General features: G+C 43.6%; 1 protein-coding gene across 4 annotated transcripts in view; it reads left to right on the top strand.

The window, feature by feature from the left end:
• SRGAP3 (SLIT-ROBO Rho GTPase activating protein 3) overlaps nt 1–18981 on the top strand; it is a 208683-nt gene that overhangs the window by 66979 nt on the left and 122723 nt on the right. For 2 of the 4 annotated variants that reach the window (XM_059715992.1, XM_019499703.2), the window contains exon 1: nt 13090–13527. The exons of the other annotated variants lie outside the window; for them this stretch is intronic. In XM_059715992.1, coding sequence (XP_059571975.1) covers nt 13419–13527 — 109 coding nt within the window. In that variant the 5' untranslated portion in view covers nt 13090–13418. Of the gene's footprint in view, nt 1–13089; nt 13528–18981 lie in introns of those variants that run through there. 4 annotated transcript variants of the gene reach the window in all.

Here is an 18981-nt window from a genome sequence, read left to right as displayed (position 1 = left end):
TGTTCACTTTTGATTCAGAAAATGCAGCCACACGCCTGCAGTGGCTCAGGCCAGAAGCCAGGGGACACTAGAGCACGACTCGGGCTGTGTGTTCACTTCCTCTTCCTGCTGCCCCCGAGGTCTCTAGGATTTGCAGTTCAGACTCACAGCAGCAGGACTCTGCAGGATTGCTCATCACTTCCTCTTTCTGCTTCCAGGTGCCTCTGGGTTTTGTAGTCCACAGTTGCAGCCAGCACTAAGTTTTTGGCAGGGCAGCTCTGTATTGGGGAAGGGAAATGTAACCCCCCTCCCTGGCCCCAGTTGGGGTTTTCTTGTGGGGGGGGGAGGGAGTCCCTGCCTCCTCCACCATCCCCTAACCTTTCTCTGCAGACAGCCCAGCCCAGCCCAGCCCGTGGCTGGAAGGCATGCTGGGATGCTGGGGGACTATGTTTTAACTTGAACCAGGAAGGGGCCTGGGACAGAAGTTTCATAAACCGGTTTGACCCAAATCAGTTAAATATGGTACCCCATTCAGTCAGCTTTATCTTAAACCAGTTTCAGCCATTTTGAAACTGGTTTATGTGCATGGAGCTTCTGCTCTGTTACAGGTTTCAATCAGTTTTTGATTACTCAAACCGGTTTATGTGTAATTTCTGTCCCTAGCCTTAGTGATTAACAACTTTATCTTCCAGCCATGTTTTTTCTTAACCTGGTCCCCAGAAGACATTGTTATGAGTTATTATTTACTGCATATATTTGCATAGTAATTTTCAAGTAAGAAGACAAAGGTCTTCACTCCAGAGACCTTTTATTTTAAATAGGTGGTGAAGAGAGAGAAAGTGAGAAAAAGGGGGGCAGTGAAGAACAGTTTATTATTGATGCTTTGCATGCGTTGTCTTCAGATTAGTCTGATTCCCTCTACTTTTGCACACTTGCTTCTGTTGGGCTAACCCTTCTCACATGGGTCTTGCTAATACTGTCTTGAGAGGAGAGTCTCAAGCCTTCAATACACAGTTCTTCGAGCAGATGGAAATGGAAATGGAATATGCTGTCATTGTTGAAAGCAAAACCATTTTCAAGTCCCTGAAAGTGAATGGAAGGCCCTGGAGAAAACTGCATTGAGCAGGGCTGGTGGATCAGAAGACCTAATGTGTCTTTACTGGTGTTATTTTCCATGATACTGATGGGAATGCTTTTGCTTTTTTGATCACAAACAATGGAGAGATCTGTGCTAACACGGTGCAGGTGAAGACCTGTGGAAATTAAACAGTTTCTAGTCATAACATGCTTCCTTGTATGCTGCACTCTTTCCCCCTCTGAGGAGCAGTAATCCCACTTTTTGGCTGTCTTCCTTACAAAGCAGAGGAGAGGCAATGAAATTATGTGGCTCCACTGCCTAAATTTAGCCCTTAAAAGCCTGATTGCTTCCAGGAGCAACTCCTGTGGTTAGCCTCAGTTTGAAAGCAAGGGTCGCCGCATTTCCAAAATATCCCTGGCAGAGACATGAATAAATAGCTAATGACGGGATTATGTTCAGGCATCCACCCCTTTAAAAAAAAACAAAAACTGGGGAATAAATCTTGTTTCTTTTATTGTCTATTTTCTGTAGGAATGGAACAAGACAGTGCATTAAGTCTCAGGTAGTCCCCGAGTTGCCTCATGCTTGGATCTGGGATAGCTGAGTTAGATTCAGTTATTCAATAGCATGAGCAAGCTGAATTCTCTGGTGAAAACTAACTCTCTGAAAACAGGTTCTTCACTGTTACTGCAGGTATTTTTATTGGCTAGTCTGCTTCTCTGGATCTGCTCTGCATTTATCTCCGGCCTGGCCCGGTGCCTGTTGGCTGCATAATCTCACAAGCTATCCAGTCTCATTTTCATTAGCACTAAAATCCTCACGTAGATTCCACGTGTTTTCCCGAGTTTTCCAGTGTTTGAAGCTGCTTTTAGTTCTTTCCTTCTGCTTCTCTCCCCACTTTCTATTTCACCTCATGTATGAAGCCCAATATACGTTATATTCTGCACATTTGAAGACGCTGGGCTAAATGCATTCCTTCTGTAAACCTAATGAACCTGACTCTAATCTCGGTGATACGACCGTGGAGTCACTGACTTGATATTGGTAAGAACTACTCTGCATTCACTCTGTGTCGCTGACACTAGCATCCTTCCCGGTAGGTTTACAGTAGGTATGAAGTTAGTCCAATGTGTTTTTTTGGTAGGATAAACTGTTACACTGCAGAGACTCTTAGGGAATATTAACTGTGATAAAATTAAAGCTCATGAGACTCCTCTGAAAGGATCATCTCTAATGCATAGAAGATGGAGTAAATGGTCATAGCTGGAGTAATGTTCCTTGAGGTTTTTTAAACGCGCCATTAACTGTTTCCTCACTCAAACTATTACAGGCTATAATTAACCAGTGCACAAATTTAATTGGTAAAGAAGGCAGGCCTATGATCTTGTGTTTTTATCTTGTTTTTTGTTTTCATCTCGTCTTCTACAAGCTAGTTGACTGCCCAGTTTGTTCATATATTTTGGGCATTTGCCCTTGCTCCTGAAGTATTCTCTGGCATTCGCCTTTGTGACTCTCCCATCTACCTAGACAAAGACCTGTAGGCTGCATCTTTTTTAAATATTTTAGTGAGCCTATGGACCAATGGGCATTAAGGCAATGATGTGGCTGTCACTGCTCTGTCTTCCCTCCTTGGTAACAACCAGGTATGTCAGCTCTGTGCACGGCCTGGAAAAACAAGTTGCATCCTGGCGTTGTAGCACTGCTTCTGTTGGAACCTCAGGTACAGCCTTTTTGTGACACCTCAAGTGCTGTCCTTCATAGCAGGGTAAATGTATAGCAGCAACTATGCTGCTATGCAGGGGGTCGGACTCGATGATCTATTGAGGTCCCTTCCGACCCTAACATCTATGAATCTATGAATCCATGAATCTATGAATCTATGAACTATAGCAATTTCCTACTTGCCCTTTTTTTGCATGTGTAAACATGCTGGCAGTGGTCCTGCTCTGTTCTGTAGGATTTGGATTTTTGTTTTTGTCACTGGAAATATGAATATATGTTCCCACATGCACACCATGTACCCTCTCTCTTTCTTTACTGTGTTATAGGCTGGCTTTTGAGGTCCACTTTCTGTGCCAGAGTTTTATAGCAAACTCCTGCGTCATTTCTGGCTCAGCAAGCGGTAATCTTTGCTAAGAAAGGACTTTCCTGAAGTAAGGAGAAAAATTATTCTGCTTGGATAACCCAAAGTTCAGATCTCTTCTTTGAGGTGCTGTGGGATTGGCTTCTCCATATTGTAAATGCCAAGACAGACCTGCATCATAACAAAGACAATGATTTCAAACTGGACAATTGAAATCTGGCCTCGTGAAGATAATCAACTCTTGAGGTTTGAAGCAGAAGTCCAATGCTGGGGTGTTAGGTGGATGAGCCCATGGCTGCAGGCTATGTAGAACGAAACATTCAGCACCTGGCTTGCTTCTCTGAATCGGTGTGCCCGTGCTCCCAGCGTGTTTGACTTGGAGTGAGTTCAGGAAACCCAAAGGCTACAAATGATGGTGTTCATAGGCAGGGAGTGCATGCTGCAGTCCAGCTGGTAAATACCTTTGTATGGCTTTACTCACATCAAGGCTGTTTTTCCAAGTTGTCTAGGGGAATTAGTGGCCCAACTTCCATTGCTATGAATCAATAGCAGTCCAGTATCTACATCCCAGAGGCAGCTTTGGAAATCTCCAGAGAAGAGACTATTACAATCGAAGACATGGACTGTAATGGCAGATCCTACCATGGGAGGTAGAGTGGCCATTATGCTGAAAGTCAGTTTATGACTCTGCTACAGATTTGCTGTGTAATTTGGAACTTTAACATCTCTCTTCAGTTTTTTTTTGTCCTTCGTAAAGCATCTTTGATTTTCTCCTTCGAAGTGTTGTGTGCATAATTCCTTTTTCCACAAGGTTTTCAATGCCTGGAGGAAGTATTTTGCCTTGAGGATATGATTTATCCATTCATCATCATAAAATAACTTGAGAAATATAGGCAACACTCTTCTTGGAAATCACAATGAATTTGAGTGATGAAATAATACAAGCAGGAGTGTGTGCAGGTTCCAGATATCCAGTTTTCTCTTTAGTTTCTGTTTTTTCTCTTCCTGAGTTCAACCTGATCTATTTGTTTTTCCTTTGCTTTTTAATTTCAGTGAGTTCCTTTCAATCTTGCATAAATTTTATCTTCCCCTACTGTGTCTTTATTATTTTCTTATCTTTGCATGTTTGTATGTATAATATAATAATCTGAACAAATATATCATTAAAGAAGACAGTTACTAAGCTGATTGAGGATGCCAAACTAGAGAAGCGCCAGAAGCTCTGGATTCAAGTACTCCTACATTTTGGGGAGGTTGAAATTGTGCATCTAGATCTGAACAGCACAGCTGATATGAAGCTGCTTAGTCTAATGGGGTGTAGGTTGTAGCTGTGTTGGTCTAATAAAAGATATCAAATTCACCCAAGGAACCTTGTCTGCCTTAGCCTAATGGAGCATTTGTCTAAATACTGTAATGGTAAATTCCCGTTAAGAGAAGTAACTGCCGTTTTGCAGTACAAATGGAAATGTGAAGATTCAGGATTCTCTCTCTCAGAGGACAGAATTGTGAGGTCTGGTTTTGAGCATTTGGGAGAGTTTGGATCCAGATGTGAACTATGCAGTTGGGAACTACTGGCTCATCTCCATATCGAATTGTTCACTACCTTTCTGTGTAACTTATTTTTTTTATATGCAACCAGCTCCTATTTATCTGCACAGAACACACATGTTTCTTAAATTATGGCATGGGGAGATTTTAAATAACTAAATTTTGCTTCATTCCCCTCCCCATTTCTTTCCTTCTTTTTTAATAAGGCTGGACATCTTGCCAAGTTCTTAAGAAAACAGTGTAGTCATCAAAGCACGGAACTCATTAGAGGCTGCCATTTAGAAACTCAGTATTAAAGAGCTGCTGACACCCCATGGAAAAATTTGCAATACATTGTCTTGAGAAGCAATATTGCTTATATGCATCTCAGAGTTTTTTTTTTTTTCCCTTCCCTTGGCTTCTTTATTTATTATTTTATTAAGAACATTTCTGTGGAGACTAGTTTCTTGAAAAATCAATTTCCTTTTGCTGATTTTTTTTCCCTAGGTACCATATATGATATAAGCCTCTTATTTTTTTTTTCTTTTTTGTGACTGCATAATCATAATTGTGGCAGCCGACTGTGATGTTATAAGTAGAAGATGACAACATAATGTTTGGAGCTGTGGATGATTTCTTTTTGTGCATTTGTACCTAGTAGAAAAACAAGTGTAGAAGCAGCAAAGTGATTCCTGGACATGCCAAGATAAATGTTTCGCAATGGGAGCCAGTGATGCTTGATAGATTGAAGCTCTGGGCTGTGACTCAGGTGACCTCTCCCTGACTTGCTGTGTGGCATTGGACAAGGCGCATCATTTCTCTGTTTGTTTTCTTAAATTTATCTGGTTTTGAAGTGATACAAAACTGTAGCTAGAAACAACTAAGCTCTGTGGGCAGGAGCAATTGCGTATCTAACAGAAATCAAATTCTGGTATGCTTCCATTCTGCTGCACACTACTTTATTATTATTATTATTTTTGTAGCAACTTTCATCCAAAGATCTCAAATGTGTTATAAGCTCTGACATTTTTGTTATTCCTATTGATCGGTATCATTATTCCCATTTTATAGATTGAAAAACTGTGACAGAATGGTGAATCGATTTCTCCAAGGTTACCTACATCCTGACCTGAAATGCATTTAAAATCATTGTCATCTTTCCCTTGGATCAGGCCTTCTGTGATGAAATGGCAGAGCATGGAACGGAGCTTCGGATGTCGAAGACTTTTGAACATGCTTTAATCACTGGAACAGACAAACAACTTTTGTGTGTTCCTGCTTGAATAATCTAGGTTAGGGTCAGGGTCTCAGCCTCCCAGACTCTGATTAACTTCCCCTTATCCAAGTCAGTTGGCTTCCATTTCCCTATTTTTAAGATGAAAACAGTTTTTACTTACCTCCCTGGGATGTTGTCAGGCTTTCAAGTAAAGTTTGCATCATGTGTTGACATCTCAAGATTTAAAGGAACAACAGAATTGCTAAAGATTCCTATATAGTAAGAAGTCTTATTATATCATCTCAAATCTTTTCGAGTCTGTATTCAGAGCAGGACAAACTCCTCCTCCTCTTACTAATATGGAGCAATTATTCACAAGCAAAAGTCAGGTTTTGTTTTTTTTCAGAAAATTGGTTTGACATTTTCCTTTAGTTTCAAAAAGGAAAAACCAGAGTATTTCCCATAATAACATAGTGCATCATGATGAAATGCGCATGGAAAGGCCACTATGTTCATGGGTTGTTTTGTTTTTAGAGTGAAGGAGAAACTTCAGTTGTTCATGGGGCACTGTTTGCTGTTTTTTATATGGTCTAGATACTCCTGTGTCACATGTCAGCTGTCCAATTTGGGCACTGGGCATTTCCTTCCATCTGGCATGCCTGTGGTTTTAAATTTTTAGTTTTTGTTTTTAAATTGAACATAATTGCAAAGTACTGTCACATTTGTTGTCTGACAATCTTTATGGAAAGTTTGGTTGTGAGATGATACTAGACTGGAGCTAAGAATAAGGAACACTTTATTCTCGTTTAGTTAAATGAAAACAGACCTTCCTCCCATTGGTGAAATTGGAACCAAATTTTAAATTACTTTGTGCAGGTATAGGAAGACTGCTTTGTCATAAATGCTTAGTATTCTTCCTCTCTGGATAACGCCTTTTAATTGGAGTTACCAGCAGGTATGAACTTAGGGTCCACTTACAGGAAAACTATCCCAAGTCACTCCTCTGTGTACAGGTTTTGTAATTTGGATTACAAGGTAAACCTAGAACTTCAAAAACCTCATGGAGATTAATACCGCCACTCATATATTTCATGGGTTTTCAACCCATGGTTAACAAAATAATATGATTTATAGATATGAGGTCCTCTATTCCATCTCCTCTTAGTGGAGAAATTTTTCCCTGTGGTTTGTTTCCTAGTGCTGCATCCAGGTCAGTTTAATGACTCCAATATCTTGCTACCACATACTGTCTCGCCTTTGTTTTTAAAAGGCTACCACTGAAGGCTGGTCCATGTTTTTTACATCCTTGGGATCTTTGTTGAAACTGAGAACAGGGGGACCACTTGTGGCTTAGGTGGTATGGACCATTTCTGCACTATGAACTAGGCTGAGACCTTGCCAACTCAGTTCACAGACCAACAAACATGCTCTCGTTCTTACTAACAGACCTATGTCTGTCTGGGCAGGTAGCCTGATGGAAGTAATTGTGCATTTTTTTTTAAGACTCTCTTTATCCCACTAAATAAAGTGTGAAAGGGATTGTGGTTAAGCCAGCTCATGGGGAGACTGGAACGAGCACACGAGGAGCTCTGTCCCAGCATGCATTGCCTTGGGCAAAAGCTGGCTAGGTTCTTCAGGGACTCTCTGATCTTACAGCATCCCAATACTTTCATAGGCCTGTAACCCCATTGTCATTATAACTGCTTGCATGTAGCCAGGACCCAAAAATGGTGGGCTGCTGCTCTGAGGTTTACATAAATGTAAGCTTTTGCCTCCGATCTTTGAACCAAAGCCCTCATGCTCTGTAGATAATATTCTACCAGCTAGACAAATAAGACCAAGGCTAAGCTTATCTCAGCTGGAAAGCTCTGTTTATATATTGTACAGACTTTTTCCTTGATGTGAGCCCCTGTAGACGATAGTAAACTCTGCTGAGGCTTTAAATCCAATTTTACCAGTTTTCTTCTCAGAATGTATGTGAGGTCTGGTATTTGGGTGTGTATTTTTTTCTCTGGCCTTGTAAGGCCTTCCAGGGGGCACTTGTGAAGCCCCAATTACATCACCTTTGGTTATTTTCAGCGATTTCATTCCACAAATGAATCCCCACCTTCCTCATTCTGCTCAGGTGAAGATCCACATTCTTCTCTGAATTGCATCCCTTGGGGTTTGCCTATCAAAGGTCTATCTGTTCTCTGTCTGCATTCGTACATGGCTCTGGCTGAACAACAGCAAGCGTCTGCAGCAAAGGATATAGATAAATGTACTTTCTATTGGCTTTAAAAGGGAAGAGGAATGGCTGTTGGGAGTGGGCCTCAGCTGTAATGATGCAGCTGAAACCTGTGGGGGCTCCCTACAGGCCTGCCACCGCCACTGCCATGTGAGCTCCTTGAGGACTGCTATCCTTGTGCCCCCTATAAATTGGCACCCAAAGCTAGTGCCCCACTTGCCCCATCTTAGTTGTGCTATGGTGCAGGGGTAGCAGTTGCATGGTAACACTTTGTATCCAAGTCCTTTTTTATCAATTCAGTTGTTACCCCTGTCTATACCAGTGATTCTCAATGGCCCTAGGGTGCCTTGAGATCCTTTCAAGGGTGTTGCAGGCTGCCACACAATGTTAGCACTGTTAGGCGTGCAAACATGATTCACAAGATAAATCCAGAGATTTCAAATAGGAATCCACAGTGTTAAAAGCACTCTGTCCTGTTGTGATATTTTTTAACAGACAAAATTTCTCTATTATTTTTCCATAGTCAGAAAGGCAGTGAAAGCTAAGAGCTGGCATTTTCTGAGAGGTGCCTTGAGTCTAAAAAGGTGGGTGGTTTATAGCATAAACAGGAGAAGGTGCATTTATTTCTGAGATGCAATTTTTCCCTATGGCAGGGCAGTCTATCTTACATTTGGCCTTTTCAGCATTTACTTTTTACATTCCAGCCACATCTGGTGATAACTTGAGACCACCAGCTGCACCCCAGCAAGAAATCCATTACCCCTTATTTATTACCTGCGCTCCTGCAGAAGTGTTCATTATCCTCTAAACCCAGTGGTCTGAATCCCTGACTCCCTACCACATCCTTCTTACCTTGCATTGATATAGGTGGAGGGAAGAGGTCATGCACTGACACGGGCTAAGTACAAACAGTCAAAAAACACAAAGCTGAATTGATTCAGTCTTTGCATGTTAGTCTAAACTGCACAGATTAAATTGAAGCAGAAGTGAAAAGACATTTACTTTGAGTCAGTAAATGTAGCCACATGCCTGCCGTAGCTCAAGCTAGAAGCGTGGGGGAAGGGGGAGGGGGGTCGCTAGAGCATGGCTCTCTGGCTGTGTGTTCACTTCCTCTTCCTGCTGTCCCCGAGGTCTCTGGGATTTGCAGTCCAGAATTACAGCAGCAGGATTCTGCAGGGTTGCTCATCACTTCCTCTTCCTGCTTCCAGGTTCTCTGGGATTTGTAGTCCACAGTTGCAGCCAGCAGTAAGTTTGAACGGGGGACAGGGTGCTTAACCGCCCTCCCTGACCCCAGACCCCAGCTGGGGTTTGCCTGGGGCAGGGGGCAGTCCCCCACTGTAGACTGGGCTGCATCCCCAGCTGAGCTTGTCCCTTGCCCACCCCCTTGTCAGCCAGCCCTCACTGCTCCAGCTAGGGAGCGGAGGGGTGGGGCCAGCCCTGCTCTCTGGAGCAGACAGCACAGCCCAGCCCAGGGCTGGAAAGTATGCTGGGATGCTAGGGGACTCTGATTTAACTTGAACCAGGAAGGGATTTGAGACAGATGTTTCATAAACCAGTTTAACCCAAATCAGTTAAGTCTGACACTACATTCAACCAGGTTTATCTTAAACCAGTTTCAGCCATTTTGAAACTGGTTTATGTGCACTGAGCTTCTGTTGTTACAGGTTTAAACCAGTTTCTGATCACTTAAACCAGTTTGTGTGTAATGTTTGTTCCTAGCCGTGGTGGTTGCAGATACGGGACACTTTTGAGGGAGCCAGAGAATTGCTTTAGTGGATTCCAGGGGAGGGTGAATAGCTACAGCATAAATCATGAGTTCAGTGTGAACTTTTGCTTTTCTTTCATGTTGTGTCCTTATACCAGGTATGCTAGTCGCATAGAGTAATCCAGCTCCTGTCCAGGTATGTTGACGTCTACCACTGGTGCTGTTTGCTTTAGTGTCTGCAGAACAGATCTGCTCATTGCTTGGATTTGTTTTAAATGAGATATTTTGCAAAGATGTTTCTCACTGACTGAGTTCCCCTTGCACTGAGGTATTAGAGAATTGGTTAGGATGCAAGAAGCTGTCACGGGCCAGATGTGATGTTCTTTGGCATGTTTGAAGCAGGAAAATGATGATGATTTTCCAGGATGCTTTAGCATTGGCAGCCTCTGCAGTGGGCCCAGCCAAACCCTCGTTCCTGAAGTAACTCCATAAAATGGGAAGGAAAGAGCAGACACTTGCCCTTTTAACACTTCCCTAGGAGCAAGGCACTTGCTGTGTATGCCTTGAGGAGACTTAACTCCTACTGTGCTGGAACCAGTGTGCATTCTGGCCTGCTGTATTTCAGAAATAGGATAGTAATCCATCTTTTCAGGGCCATCTTGCATTGGATGGATTTCTTATGTCTGGAAGGTGTTGCAAGGTAGGTGGAGTTGGGTAGACATTGTTAGACTAGGACACAACCCCAAGTTTTAATTCTGACTCTGCAACACAGATTCCATTTTGACTTTGGAGAAGACATTTGATCTCTTTGTGCCCACAGGGACGTAATAAGGTGTTTGTAAAGTTCTCTGCGATTCTTTGAGGGAAAGTGCCACGCACATACAAAATATTAGTTTTACTTTTATTATCGTGAAGGGGTAACATGAAGTTTCTCCTGCCTAGAAAAAGCGGGCTTTACTTACCAGGAGCTCTTCAGTCAACACGCTGAGATTTCTGTCTTGAGGTGCTTCGTCAGGAGGATGAGTCTGGATGGAATTGGCAAAACCTCTCGCCACCCTCCTAACTTGGTATTTTCTTTTACCCACTAATTTTTTTCTCAATTACTGAGCCTTTTGGACAATGCTGATCTGTGTCTGCCCAATATACACACATTGCCTACACTCCAAAAATCCTGTTCCCTCGTGCACTTGGGCTGAGTGTGAAATTTTAAATGTCCATTAAGAAGCAGCTCCATGTTTGGTCAAATGTTGCCATCAGGGGCATGGATGTTATGAAAGCATTGTGGAGATGTATATTGTCTTCATTTCCTTTCTACCACCACTCTGTACTGTCCTCTATCCCGTTTATTCTGAACACTGTAACTACTTAGTCTTGTAAACCTTTGAATCTGCTCCTGATTTGTTCACTCAATTTTCTTTTAAATGCTGTAAATCTAAAGGGTTATATGGAAACACCTGGCTCAGCGCGTTCAAAATGTTGTCCTTTGAAAAGCAAACAATTCTTCATTGAAAGCAGATTTTCCTCCCTCCTCTAAAAGGCTGAGTTTCCAGTTCTCGAGGGGAGAGGTCCACTCCAAGCCGATAAACATGCCTAGCGCACCCGAAGGAACCAACCCTTTCTGACCATGTGGGTGTTGGGCTGCTTCTCAGGTGGTGGGGACTGAAGATGAGATCACCACTTACCGTGTATTCTAGCAGCAGGCCAGAGAGATCTTGTGGACCTCCCTGTCCCATGTGGTTTGACACAGAATTAGCATCTGGTCTTCTGGAGCATAGTTCAACATCATGTGCATCATACAATGAAGGGACAGGGGTGAGAGCAAGCCCTGCAGAAAACACTTCTGTTGCTGGATAGTGCTTTCTGTTGGCTTTGGAATGCTCTTTCTGCATCAAACCCTTCTAGTGAATTATTTATGGCACCTCTGGCTGCAGGAGTTAGGAGCTGAAAAAATATCCAGCCAAATTCAGCCATTGAGTAAGCATTGTGTCCGTCTGTCCCAGAATTGATTTGATGGGGGGGGGGGGGGGGGGGGGGGGGGTTGCCTGGGAGAATGTCTGCACCATGAAGGTTCAATGCATGGTGTTGCAAGGAAGAAAACCTTGCCTGTGCCTGTGTTTTATTTTTTTTTAATTGATGACTGCACCACTGAATAATTTAAGAATAGCCGATGAATTTGGAACAGGTCCCACATATAAACAAACATGCTGTGAAGGCCAATATTACACAGCTTTGCCTACATTGGGGACCTATACAGTCTTAGCCATTGCTTTTTGTCTTTATCTGTTCAATGGAGCCATACGATTGCTTATTAAAAGAAGGCTTTTGCAGGAATTGGGAAGAGATTTGCTACCCTGAGACTTCCAGAATGTCAGCATGTTTCAAAGTGCCTGGTAACAGGGCAGTTGCTATATACTAGATCTAATTGGATAATATCTAAAGCATATAATTTCTTTCTAATGAACCCATCGCTGTGGTCTCCAGCCGTGGCTTTCCAGTAGGTCTGTCAGAAAGTGCAGAGGCTAGGGTTGACTCAGTTTTGAAATGTTATGACTTGACTTTTTTTCTTATTAAAATGGTGATGACATTTTAATAGGGGAATACAGAAAGTGGTAGTTAGGTGTGCACTGTCATGCAAGGAATCTTATTTTTGACCATCTCTAGAATTTCAAAATTTGGAGGCAAAAAAAAATCAAGACTTTTTGCTACACACATACGTGTGTGCATATGTGTGTGTGTGTGTGTGTGTGTATGTATATATATGTGTGTGTGTGTGTGTATGTATGATTTTTCACACTGGAAAATCCTGAAAATCATCACATGCATGTGTGTATCTATCTAGCTATCTATAGATATAGCTATATACATGTGTGATATATACATACATGTGAGGATTTTTCACACTGAAAACCTGCAAAGATGGGAATTTCATCCATTTTACTGCACCTAATTAATTGGCAAGCTATGACATGCGGCAAAGCTGGGATGGAGAAGAGAATTGCTTTCCATCCCTAGCAGTGATTAGTGATGCCCTGCAGCATGTGACCTCATGTCACTGGTATCTTTTCATTTTTGCTTGCACAGTGCCAATGCTATTAATACCCACCATCCTTTTCTTGAATCTTGCTTAACCTGTTGCACTAGCTGTTGTGGTTTTCTGGGGTGGAGATTGCTCTGGTTGGTTTATATGCTTCATTTGGAAAAAAGAAAGGGTAAAAAGGTATTTACTTTAGTTTCATACTTGTCAGGGAGCTACGAGAAGCTGGGAAAACCCCTCCCTGAAAGCAAGCCAGCCCTACAAATGCTTTTGAGTCAGCTGAGCATTTAACTGACCCTTGCTTGTTTTGAAGCAGAAGTGGGCACGGCTGAAAAGAAATGGATGTTCTCTCCCACCTCCTTCAGAATGACAGGAAGGAATCTCCTACCTGAACTTATTGACTTGAAGATGCAGTTCACCACAATAGAGAGATCCCACCTGAGGCCCTCTTTCTCCTACACTCCTTACTTCAGCCATGAGTGAAGGGCTTGAGTGATGTCGAGGGTATGGTACTAGGTGAATTTTTCCTCTAGGACAGTTGTCCGGTGCATTATTGGAGAAAAGAGCTGATGGACTATAGGTCTGCCCTGGCATGGCAGCTCTTCTCTTTGTCTCCTGTCTCCATGGCTTGTCTTCTACCACAAGACACCAGGCTGACTCAGTGGCTTAAGGGGAGCGGTAAGTGAAATACTCCTCTAACAAGGGGTCTGGAATCTCCGATTGCTCTTGATACTTATCCAAATCATGGTGGGCTTAAGCTGATCTGAAGGGATTCTTGATCCTCCAGTTCTCGTAGATGGCTGGCGTGTGTTGTAGGAGGAACTTCGTAAGGAGAGACTTCTGTGTTGGAGGTCTTTCTCTAATCCTCTGCTTTCTCTGCTTCTGCATGTTGAATTTGGTGTCTTGCATGGTGTGATACCCACCTACAAGCATATGAATGCCTTGAGATGACCCTGTTAACTTGTCATGTGGTGAGAGACTAGTCCCCGGTGTTATTCCAGGTCTGCAGTCACTCTTCCAGCAGTGCCAATAGCAATCTGGATACCCAGTGAGTCTTTCTGACTGGAGGTTAGTTATAGTGATGCAAGGCCTGGATGTGTTGGGTTAGATGAGCAAACAGTACTGTAAAAAGGAAGAAATCATCGCACACACTTCTGCTGCTTGCTTTGTGTGGGTGTCACAGTTGTCATGTATTTGAGCGGGTTTCCTACCCTATTAGAAGATCTATAGCTTGGGGGGCTCAAGCCAGAGGCCACTGTTTGGGGAATGTAGGTCAGTAAAACTAAATTCAAACTTCACATAGACTAATATTAAAAAAACCATTATAAATTCAGTTTATAACCACACTGTACCTGGGAGCTCCCAAAGTAGGCATGTGATGGCACATTTACAGTGATTACTAATGCCACAGCTCAGATCAGCCTGGAGATGTTCATAAAAAAGGACAATAAAAAGTTAAATATTGTGCCCCGTGGCATACTTGGCTTTCACCCAACTATACCAAAGTCAGTGCAGATGTGGGACACTTGGTGATGGAAAGGTTGTCAGTAAACAGAAGTCTTGACTGAGTTACTTAATTTTCAGCAGATGAGCTGTCTCAATGGAGTCTCATTAGGAAGGAAATATGTAGGTAACTGGAGAGTGAGAGAAGGAGAAAAATAAACTGTGAGTGGTAGTTAGGCTATTACGGTTGACTTGTTGCCAAAGTAAGCTGCGGAGTGCAGTAAACTTCTGTCCAGCTGATGAATTGCTGGAGGAGCAAAGAAAGGGAATAAAAGAATCTGTAAAGGTTGAAATTCCCCTCCCCATGCTGTGATTGCTGCCCCCTCTGCCAGAGTTGCCTGGGTGATTAGTTATTTTAGGTAATGCACCACTGAGATAAAAGAATGGGTTTTATGGCCACAGATGATTTTGGGAACCCAGTCTTCCAAACCCATGCCCGGCTATTGAATGGACCTTAATATATCCAGTTTATTTACATCATGTGCTTCATTGTTTTGCTTGGCATTAATTTGGAAATGAAGTCAAGTGAAGGATTTCTTCAATTCACCCTATCCCTCCCCAGTAGAGCTTGTTACATGGTGAAATTACTAAGCAGAAGAATGGAAAGCTTGGAAAGGAGGGGAAAGGTACCAAATGTGAGCTGCGAGGTGAACGTTTGGGTTCTGGAGCTGAAGTACTACTTCACACGAACTTCATCATCTTGGCGGTACACAAGGAAGCGCTAAGGCTTCTGTTACCGGAGCTGGGTTTGTTCCGATCTGATTCGGCACACATACGAAGAGTAAATGAGCAGAGGTTAAGGGCTGGGTTTCAGAAGTCGGTGTGGTTAGCAGCAAAATGAAGACGGTGTTTTCTTAACCCTGGTTCCTCTGAAGTACTTGTCTGTATTTTCAAACCACGCGGCTCTGAGCTGCTTCTCAGGGGAGCTGTTTCGAGGTTCACACCCTGCCTGTGATGTGATCCAATCCCTGGTCTGCCATGAGCAGTAAACAAGAAACGAGGTGAAACAGCCACAGGAATTTTCAGAAGGAAAAACTGGCTCTGAGCGTCCATTGGCACTAATTTCCATTTTGACTTCCTTTTTTGAGTATTCATAAATTGAGATATTGCCTCACCGCCCAGGGAGTCATGATCAATGTGGATAAGAAGACAAAGATTGGGCTGCTTTGTGGCCCCCCTGTGGGTTAGCAATCAGGCCATTCTCGTGAGGGTCTCTGATTCGAGCTGGGAGGTAAAGAAATCTTTGAAAGAAGCCGGGGAGAGGAAGCAGAAGTTACCTGAACAGCTTTCACATTTCTCGAAAGTGTTGGGTCCTGCTTTTGAACAACAGTTTTGGGCTGGTCTGTTGTTTTAATTTGAGTCCAACTCTACCTGGAAGGATGTATAATGATGTAAGAAAAGGGGATTTTGATGTCTGTTTTGGATGTTATGTGCTTGCTGTCCTATAGCCCATTGGCTCTCTACTTTACCACTCAGGGTCTTCCTAACTTGTGGTCTAGAGTCAGCAATTCTAGAATGGCTTGCGTGTTCTGCATTACCTTAGCTAAAACTCTGTCTCAGTTGCCTCATCTGAATAACAGGAAAAATAATGCTCACTGACCTGTGACAAAGTTGTCTTTGAGATCTGCTGATGAATACAGAGGTATAAAGGAGGTCTGAAGAAAGTGGGTGCAGGCATCTAGATGTATGTGCATAGTTGCACTCAAACACTTTACACTTGCCTTATTATCCTCACTTGCCCAAAGACTGAGCTCACAGCCATATAACCTCAGGGAATTGGGGGTGGGTTTTTTTTCCCTGTTTTCTGTAACAGCCCTTTTGGAACCATGAACTTGAATAAAAACAGACTGCAGAATACTCTCCAGAAAGAAATGGGTACCGCTTTGAAGGTGGAGACATGTCTTCCCACCAAATGCATGAAATAATATTTTGTAGAGAACAGTTTGGTGTTGGGCAGGGGTTGCATTGCCATCAGGAAGTTATCAGAGGAATATAGATGCCTTGTCAGAAAAACGAATGTGAACGAATGTTTCAGTCTAGTGGACCACGTGGCATCTTGCATGTTTGTAGCACGATGTATTTTTTTCTTTTGAGTGCACGTTGCCAGTGGCATATTTGAGAGAAACAGTTGGTTCTAATCCCACTCTTTCATTGCTAAACCCACTACTGTGCTTGTTATCAGTCGGTGCACTGGGTCATGCTTAAAGGGAATCTGAATGGCTGCCCCAGTCAATCCATTTTAAAGACAGATAGAAAGCATGAGTCTCCAGGGCAGGCAATCCAGGAACTTCACAAAACCCCGATTTCACTTACAAACCAACACAACTCTGCATAGATGATGCCCACAGCATTACTGCTCATGCAGATCTCTGGATCTTCAAGATCATTCTCACCTGGCCTTTTGAGAGGATGTTTGTGACACTGAATATTTATATCCTTTTCTGTGCTCATTTGAAAATAATACAGCCATCTCCTGGCTGCAGGGGTGGGGGTGTCGGGGGTGGAAAGAAGGAAACTGTGTATTTGGTAATCAGAGCACCAGCTGGAATTTTAGTATTTATGAATTCTGATCTATCCTCATTTAACAGCAGCACCCTTAAGGGACTGTGCAGCAAATCTGTGAGCATTATAGATCATAGCTGAATTTACGGCAGTGAAGTTAGCAGGATGAGGCATTACTGGTTCTGGGCTCTTATTTCTCTCTTTAGCCCTCCCACCCCATCTGACCCTCCAACCTTCTTAAGGGATGAATTGAGGGAGGCACCCGACTGTTTTCTTAAACAGCAGGAGGGTGCAACTCGCTCCGATGGCTAGAGGCAGGGAGCTCAAGTTTCCATTGTGAGGCTCATCTCCTAGGGACAAAAGCAGCTTCCTGTAATCACTTTCGGTCTTTTCATTTCTGAGTGTCTCTCTTCAAGGGTGACTTTTTCTTGCCGAATGAATTGCTTAAAAGCGGTATCAAGCAGCTGGTCCATAGCAGTGGCTGAGAGGCCAGTGGATGACTCTCATGTTTCCATCTCTTTGTCAATGGCTGTGACATCACCCGTAATCCTGTTAGCCATGGTTCCCTTTGAGGGGTGGTGACTTGGACCAGGTGTGTGAGCGAGATGCTAAGCAGGTGCTCTGGAAGGTATGAACTCAGGCAGGAGGCATTAGGGGGATTCAGTTCACGTCCGTGAAACCCTGGCAAAGTCTAGCAGCACAGAGAGATCAGAGCTGTATTGGACAGTCCCATACAGCCTTAAATTGGCTTGGCTTGACCTGACCCTGTAATTCAAAGTGCTCATAAACCAAAGCTCCTTCTTGCCAAAGCTGGATAACTGCACACCTAAGTGGTTTATGCAGGCAGAAGACGATGCACCTTCTTCACCCAACTCACCTACCCTGTTACCCCCATTGCCATCTGCACAGCTTTCCCTGGAGTTGCAAGGTCCCAAAGTCTTGCTTTGGAAGGGGAAGGTGGTGCAGAGTAGAATAGAAAGGGGCTGACTATGGGGGATTTATTAGCTGGTTCTAGAGGTGAAGGAGTCCTTAAACTGAAGTTTAGTTTAACTCCTTGATGAGTTGAAGCCTACAGCATTCCCTACCCCAAGAAATCTGGGCAGGGTCTGAGCTTAGCAAGTACCTCCCCTGCTCTTTCTTCTGAACTGGGCCAGCAGAGGAAGTATGTCTGCCTACTGTAAGCCTAGGAGCTGGGCTGTGCGTGGGGAGTGAGCTTCATCCTTGTAAACATTGGTAACACGGGGGGGGGGCGGGGTCATGTGCCCCTCCTGAGATTGGCTGCCACCAAAGACACCGCTGGCTTCTGTGGGTGGTCACTGGTCACCACCTGCTTCCCCCTCACCACCAATACCACTGCTGGCATCTGTGGGCGGTCCCCGCTTGCCACTCCCCCCTACCCCCTGCCACCAACACCACTGCTGGCGTCTGCAGGTGATCCCCACTCGCCACTGCCGACAACGATGCTGGTGTCTGCAGGCGATCCCTGCTTGCCGCCATGGTGCCCCCCAAGTCGTGGGAGGGACCAGTCATTCATGCTTGTAAAGGATACCGCTGGGCATCCATTCTCTGTAGTTTCCCTTAGGGTTGGGTATCTTCACACTGCCCCTCCTCCCCCCGCCCCCGAAGTTTCCAGTTCTCCCAAAGCACCCGCCAGTCTAAAAACAATGTATTCCATTGAAAAAGCTGCTGTTAAAGGCCAATAACATTATAATTATCATTCTTTTTGTTTTATTTGCATCTCAGTAGCTCTCACTGGGCCCAGCCTGAAGGCAGGGCTGTGTTTTGCTGGATGTTGCTCTGAATTAAATACCCTCTTGCTCTGCAGAACTGTTACAGCCTAGAGATGTCTCTGTATTGCTGAGATGTCTTTTGGTTCTTGGAAAAAATGTGTTTATTATAAATGAGGAGGGCTCAGGGAGGTAGAAGTGAGTTTTTGCGATTGAAACTACAGCAAAACTGGGTCAGAAGCTCTAATGGGTCCGTACGCTCTATCCAGGGTGGTAGCATCAAGACAGCATGCACTTGTGGTTCTGTCATGTGTTTGCCATGTAGTTTTTGTGAGCACTCTGTCTGGAGCTATAACATTTGGACTTCTTACATAATACATAAGTAATTTATGGAACCCAT

This window comes from Alligator mississippiensis, chromosome 12 (genome assembly GCF_030867095.1).
Source record: "Alligator mississippiensis isolate rAllMis1 chromosome 12, rAllMis1, whole genome shotgun sequence".
In the NCBI taxonomy this organism is placed as follows: domain Eukaryota; kingdom Metazoa; phylum Chordata; order Crocodylia; family Alligatoridae; genus Alligator; species Alligator mississippiensis.
This window is presented reverse-complemented; position numbering and strand designations above follow the sequence as displayed.